The following is a 7,859-nucleotide window of genomic DNA, read 5'->3' on the forward strand; positions in this document are numbered from 1 at the left end:
GACCATAACAAGAAGAAGAAACACATAACAGCATATTCATTCTGACAAAGGTTTATCTTTCAGTACAAACTAGTTACTAAACTAGAAGCTTAAATGAAATAGAAAGGATATGGAGGATAATTAGGGATTTTTACACTATATAGCCTCTCACCAAAATAATACGCAACAAATGCATATTTTTGTATATTAAGCAGATAGCTTATGTATATAGGCTAGCGGCTGTAATTATTTTCGGCTGAGTGGCCAGATGTGTTAAAAGCCCGACTAATCATACATTCAGCCCACATGTTATCTGCAATTGGCCTGTTCACATGCCGTATACTTGGGCTTCTAAGCGAGGACTTGGGTGCACCGTTAACGGATCAGCCCGTTGTAAGGTCAGCCCAAATGCTTCCTCCATGTTTAGTTTCTCTGGCAATTGTCCACTGGGCAAATTCCAGTTAAATGAATGAATTAAAGTTGCAGTCATCAACTGGACCATTCGTATACCCAAACTCATTCCAGCACATATTCTACGCCCAGCACCAAATGGAATTACTTCAAAGTCATTTCCTTTCACATCAACTTTGGGCTTCTCACCTCCAGGCAAGAACCTTTCAGGCCTAAACTCAAGTGGATCAGCCCATTCATTTGGATCACGAGCAATGGCCCAAACGTTGACAAGCAGCGTTGAGCCCTTTGGAATGAAGTAACCGTTGATCTCACAGCTCTCGGATGCAATTCTAGGAAGGGAGAGAGGAGTTGATGGATGAAGCCTAAAGGTTTCCTTAACTATGGCTTCCAAATATGTCAATTGGGCCAGGTCAGATTCCATAACGAGCCGATTCTTTCCAACTACTTTGTCGATCTCTTGTTGGGCTTGGGCCAGTATTCTTGGGTTACGAATAAGCTCTGCAATGGCCCATTCCACTGTGCTAGAGGAAGTGTCTGTGCCAGCTACAAACAAGTTCTGCAGTAATTCACAAAAAAATAAAAAAAATGAAAACAAATTAAGGCCGTTTGAACATGATTGGTTTTCTTCTTTTCAGAAACATTTTTTAAAATATTGTTTGATTATGCATTGGCAATGATTTTTTGGAGCTGAATTTTTCAAAATTGAAAAACTAATCAAAGTGAAAAAAAAAAAAAAAGTTCACTCACACAACTTCAATATTTTTTTCAAGTGAAATGCATGTACAAACACAACTTCAACCTTCAAAGACTATTTTTTAACTTCAACTTCTCGTTTTTCTTTTAAATTCAACTTAATCTATATTCAAACGCCCATTAAATGCCAGTACGAATTATTCCTGGAGATCACCATCACAACTGCGGTAATTCAAATACAAATGCAGGCAGCATCTGACATATTCAGGCCCAGTTGGACTATTAAGTAAGTCGCCTTAAATCATATAACATGCAACTTTCTTCATCAATAAATCCAATAAAAAATTACGGTAGCTGTTGCATCCATTACCATTCACCTCAACATTATAACAACAGTACTAGTTTAATAGGCCAGGGGTTTGTCGGGATGGTATGGGGCAGGCAGAATTGTGGGAAGAAAAAAATCCTAAATGGGACATGGCAAGGCGGTAGAAATCTTAGCCGGTTAAAAAATGCTAAATGGGGGAGAATGGAGCAGTCGAAATTTTAGCGGGTAACGCTTGCCCTAGGTAAAAATTAGCTCGGATAGCCAAATTTTGGATGGTTTGTTAGTACTTTTGAAATTTTATTGAGCAATAACAATTTTGAGGCGGAAATAATATTTGGACAAGAATACTCGTTGCTAATGTACGAAACAACTCCAACACAAGGCTTTGAAAAGTGAAACACTAACACATTTGTGATGGATTATGAAAAAATTCTGGAATTTCAAATGTTCAGTTAAAACTCTGAGAATAATTCATGAAATTCAAATCTTTATCAATTCAAACTTTAAAATTTTTTTCATAGAGTTTGAATTGATAAATAGTCAAACTTCTAGAATATTTTAAGTTTGTAATATTAAAGTGAGATGATGTTTTTTCTCGTAGCATGACTAAACAAGTAAAACTTCAAGATAACACGTAACATTCTGAAATTCAAACTTATATCGTTGAAAATCGAGAACAATGGTAAGATTGACTTATTAAACATTGTTTCAAAGCCTAAAAAAAGAAAATAGTCAAATATCATAGTATAAATTGGGACTCCCACATTACTAATTTTTTGCCTTAAACTGATTAACTGTACTCCTACAAATAACCTCACATTTCGTTCCATAAGTAAAGAGGTCACTTCGCTCTTAATTTCCCCACAAAGTTAAGTTAGTAATTACATTTTAAAAGGGAGAGCGAGTAGTTTTACTCCATGATGAAACATGGAACTGAGAACAATTATTGATTGCACCTTTCAGATGTATAATTTGAGAGAGTAATTGTTAAGACAATTGAGATGTTTGTTTTGCTTTCTTTTTTTAGTCCGTTTAAAAAAAAAGAATGTAAGAATGTTTTTTCTTTTTTTGTCTAACTTTTAAATTTTAACTTTTCACGTGACATGTTTAAAATCATAAAATTAAATGATATTTTAATACATTCTAGTCTCTTTAATTTAAGAGGACATAATTCAAAAATCTTTTATACTCGTCAAAACCAAACAAACAAAATTAAACTGAGGGAGTAATATGCTTAAGGAAAGGAAGCGTACCAAAAGTAAAGCTTTAATTTCCGTATCAGTAAGCTTTCCTCCATTATCATCATCTTCATTTTTCAAAGAGATCAACGTACTCAACAAATCCCCTTGTTCCTTCTTCGTTTCTCCAAATCTCTTTCCCTTATGCTCTTCAAGTATTGATGTTAAGAACGCGTCGAAACGCGCGTGGAGTTTCTTCATCTTTGCAGCTACACCTTGAATGTCTAAACAATCAAGTGCCGGAATAAAATCGCCGATGTTGAAAACGCCGGCGAGTACCATCATTTCCACACACATTGACTTGAATTCCTCGGCTTGTGGATCAATACCGCTAGTGCCGTCGGCGAATACTCGCTTACCTAGCATCACGCGCGCAAGGGCATTTGTGGCGCACACGTTCAATAATTGGCCTAATTTGACTGGCGTTTGGCCAGCACTTGCTAGGGCGCGCGTAAGTGTTCTCACTTCATCCTGCAGTTGTAATTAGGCCAACATTAAAAGATATGTTAATCATTAGTACTCTTTCCGTCCCAAAATAAGTGCTATTTAGCAAAAATTAAGAAATTTATAAATATAATATGGATCTCGAATTATTCAAGATACTATCTTCCTCATCAAGATCAATTCGAAATATCGAAGTGTCGCCAGACTTTTTTGGCGATCAAATATGTCACCGGAGGTCCAAATCATTCTATACGTTTGACTCTCGAATCAAGGAGAAAATTTATGAGAGAATAATCAAGGAAATACACAGGTTTGTACTCACAATCTCGCTTAGTAAAATCATTAATTTTATTTAAAAATATAAATAAATAATGTGAAGTTTATTAAATTATTTTTGTTTATTAGAGGTATTTTGGGGACACTCAGGCCTCGGTTGGACATGGTTTGAAACCAATTATGTTTGGACATGCAATTTGAATATTTTAAGGAGCATTTTCTCTTATAGATATAAAAATCTCATAAGTTGTGAAAATTATTAAAACATTTTCAATTCCTATACAATCTTACCAAATGAGCAAGTCATAGTTCATAATAAAATTAATACGGTAATTCATAATAATCGACTGAAAATTAATACTAGAAGACTTTTCTAAAAATATAACATCAATTGATCAAATTTTAGTTTAATTAATAAAATTAAACTAAGGGTCTTCTTTTACAAAATTAAAAGGTTGATAGACATAAATAAAATTTAATGAAAGTTAATGAGATTGATAAATGATTAACGGGGGTAATTGTTAAAAATATCTATTAACTTATGATTTTTTTTTACAAAATATAAATTTATGAATTAAATTTTATATTTAAAAAAATTAAAATTATAATTTTAAACCCTAAATTATACCTTTTTGAATAATTTATAATTTAAAATTATGGTATAATTTGAAGTTTGAAATCATAATTTCAAAATTCATGGCCAAATGCCTACTTATTTTGAGATGGAAGAAGTAACTAATTAAGCACCGCAGCCGACGAAAAAGAAAAAAGAAAAAATTAAGCACTACAGCTGTAAAGTGCAGAACCTATCTAAAACGTGACTACGGAGTATTAATTTAAACCCCACCATAAAGCAGCTTTATCCAAAGCCAATTGTCCTGTAATATTCAATACGCTTACTGATATATGTCATGCGGCAACCTAATTAATTCAAGGCTGAGATTTATTTTGGTACTAAACAACTAAAAGTGGTGATATAAAAAAATTTCATCCTAACGGCGACCGTCTATAATCACCGTGCCTTGCATTTCTCTCACCCAATGCACCATGTGCGCCTACCATGACGTTATGAGCTATGTCCTTTCCGAACTTATTATTGCCATTGCAGTTGAATTCTTAATTTTTGGAATTGGTCTTCTCTATTTTTTTTGGAAAAGGAACTTGACAAATAACACGTTAAAAGATAAGAATAATGATCATTTGTTTACACAAAAGCTTTTGTATAATGAGATTCATCCGAAATTGTTTAAATCCTTAATTATTTAAAAAAGAAATAATTGCTTATAATCATCCATTTACTTCTAAAGTCCAAAGAAGCTATGAAATTTTTTAAATGGCATGTTCATTGTCTTAAAGATAGAAATAAAATTAAGATTAATATAAAACTTATAGAAATAATTAGTTAGAATGATAAATATATGCCTATGATGAATTCGTAATCTTTTACAAAAGAAATATGAGGCTTTACTTTTATGTAGGCCCACGCTGAGGCGAATTCAGAATTTCAAGAATATAAGTTTACCTTAGAATGTTTTTTGTTTTAAAAAAAAGACGTAAAAGCGCATTTAGTAGAGTTTAATCCCACAACCTTAGAGAATTAAACCCAACATTTAATCAGTGCTCCACTCGATTCAGTTTAACTATTTGTTCCTTCAGTTAATATTAGATATTTTTTAAGAATTATATACATAATATACTGAGTTTAATCGGGCCACCATGAATTCACTTGATCCATTTTTAATGCATACATTCGCTCAGGGCCCACGTGCCTCATTGGGTGAGAGAAAAATGCAGTGATATAGACAGCAGCCGTTACTATGAAATTTTCATATAATTTTTTTTCATATCCCCCCCCCCCCCCCCCCCTATAATTTTTTATTTAAATTTAGGACCCGTTTGACCATAAGAATTATTCATTTTTTTCCGAATTTTTTTTCTTTTTTTTTTTCAAAAATTATTGTTTGGCCATGAAAATTCCAAATACAACTTAAAGTTGTATTTGGAATTTGAAAAACAAAAAAAAACTTGTTTTCACAACCAAAACTTGTTGAAAAAGTACATTTCAATAAAAAAATATTATTTGCAAAAACTATGGTCAAACACAACTCCAACTCCAATTCTAACTTCAAAATTTCAAAAAAAGTGATTTTTTTTTTTTTTTGTTTCTATGGCCAAACGCCTACTTACATTCCACTTTTAGTTGCTTAGTAACAGAATGAATCTCAACCTTGAATTAGTTAAGTTGCCACATGGCATATGTCAGTAACTGTATTGGATATTACTGGACCAATTATCACTGGACTGGATCTCTATACTACTGTGTTTGCGCTGACTTACAATTGACTTAATTGGGATAAAAAAGAAAGAAAAGAATAAATAAATGGAGTGTAGTGTTGACGTAATAAAAGAGAAACAAATTGAGAGAGAGTAACTTTTGTAATGCAGTACTTTACTAAATTAGAAATGCCTATACAGCTATGCTTTAAACTTCTGAAGGTGAACAAAAAGAAAAACCTTTAAATAAATAGATTATTCATCTAATTAGTTTTCCGCACTCAATGTTTAGATCAATCAATATATTTTATCATGGTCAAATAGTAAAAGAGGTTAAAAAAATGCACATATTATTATTGATTTGGTTTCCGACAAAAAAATTCAATTTGACGTTAATATACAGGAAAAATGCTACAAAGTATACAGAAGGCACATCATATTATTATTGATTTAGTTTCCAATAAAAAATTCAAGTGACGTTAATATACAGTAAAAATGCTAGAGTCTCGCACGTAACTCTCATAAGATATATGGGGACTTTCATTAAGTCATTTTCCTATCAATAAATGGAAAGTATAGCAGCACCTGTTATGCCACATCTAACAAAAGACAGCCACGTAAAGTAATCAATGATGCTCATGCGTACGCAGTAAATATATCGGAAAGGAAAGAACATGCATCCACTTTCCCAAGTATATCTGGAAAAAAAAGGGAAGAAAAAGGAACGATGAAAAAGACCCCTCATACAAATTAACAAGATTTTTTCCCTTAGTATAGCCGCCGTACGGGTGTTGTTTATGGATTCTGTTCCAGTATTTACTTAATTATATTTAAAATAAAAGAATTTTCAAATTATCAAAAATTTCATTACTTATTTAGTCGGTGTTTGGCCATAGATTCCTAACATTTTTATGCTATTTGGAATTTATGCAATTGGAGTTGAAGATGAAATTGTGTTTGGTTATACTTTTTATAAAAAATATTTAGAATTATACTAATACTTAATTGTATTTAAACAAAGTGAAAATGAGTTGAAAAACAAGTTATAAATTGATTTGTAAATTTGAAACACAACTTTAAGTTGGAATTAGAATTTACATGACTAAACACTAATTTTCAAATAAAGTCAGAAACCATCCCTGAAAAAAGTAAATACTACTCCCTTTGTCTTATTTTATATGAGAATATTTAATTGGACACGAAATTTAAAAAATGAAGAAAAACTTTTGAAACGTGTCTAAAATAAATCATAAAAATTTATGTGGCTATAAATCATTTCATTAAAAGTAAAAAAATAAATTTAAAATTAAATTATCACTAAATTTAAAAATGCAGCATTCTTTCTAGGATTAACTAAAATGGACAGAGTGTCATGCAGATTGAATGGAGGGAGTATTTTTATGGCCAGATGGGTCCTTAAATTTTATTGCTAAGTGAAACTATGTCACATCAATTCGACAATTGCAGTAGTACAATAGAAAACTTGGCAGATGTAAGTGTAAAATAGAAATACAAACCTGGCGAACATGGCGGAAATCATCTAAAGCCTTAGCAGAAAAAAGATGAACAGAACAAATTTTCCTGAGCATACGCCACCTAGGTCCATAAGGTGCAAAAACAAGATCATGGTAATTATAAGCCAAGTGCTTCGCGCCAGAGTTCGGTGGGCGGCTCGAGAAGTTAGCGTCATGAGTTTTCAAGAACTGAGCCGCCACTGAACCCGAAGCTGCAACCACCACGTCCACAAAACCCATCTTAAGGTGCATGAGTGGTCCGTAAGTTCGAGCCATGGCTGCAGTTGATTGGTGCGGCTTGGGACCTAGATGGACTATGTTTCCGATTATAGGCCAAGGTTTTGGACCTGGTGGTAGTGGCAATGGATAACGTTTACGGAAAAATAAACTGAGAATGAAATGTAGAAGAAAAGAGAAAAGGATAGTGTATAGAATTAGAGAAAAGATTGCCATTTGGTGATGTGTATAATGTAAGAAGGAAAAGTTTGACAAAAATATCAGTTTACACGGACTATAAATAGAGATAAATAGGGGTCCACACTTAAACAAGTTACTAGCTTTTAGTAGTTGAAATCTAAAGTGAGAAAACATACCGTCAAATTTCTCAACCGTCATTTTTTATAACAATATTTTATTACAGTACTTAGTTGATTTTTTATTTTTTTTATGTTATGTTCTATTATATGTTCTCTATAATAA

At 32.5% G+C, this 7,859-nt stretch overlaps 1 protein-coding gene across 1 annotated transcript; it reads right to left on the reverse strand.

The window, feature by feature from the left end:
* Positions 1-18: 18 nt before the first annotated feature.
* Positions 19-7,650, reverse strand: LOC132632867 (flavonoid 3'-monooxygenase). Its single transcript, XM_060348986.1, has 3 exons — positions 7,164-7,650; positions 2,668-3,123; positions 19-949 (listed from the first exon to the last, which is right to left on the reverse strand). Exons 1-3 carry the CDS (start codon positions 7,611-7,613, stop codon positions 308-310), a joined length of 1,548 nt encoding a protein of 515 aa, XP_060204969.1. The 5' UTR covers positions 7,614-7,650; the 3' UTR covers positions 19-307.
* Between the last annotated feature and the right edge of the window lie 209 nt (positions 7,651-7,859).

Source organism: Lycium barbarum, chromosome 3 (genome assembly GCF_019175385.1).
Source record: "Lycium barbarum isolate Lr01 chromosome 3, ASM1917538v2, whole genome shotgun sequence".
In the NCBI taxonomy this organism is placed as follows: Eukaryota; Viridiplantae; Streptophyta; class Magnoliopsida; order Solanales; family Solanaceae; genus Lycium; species Lycium barbarum.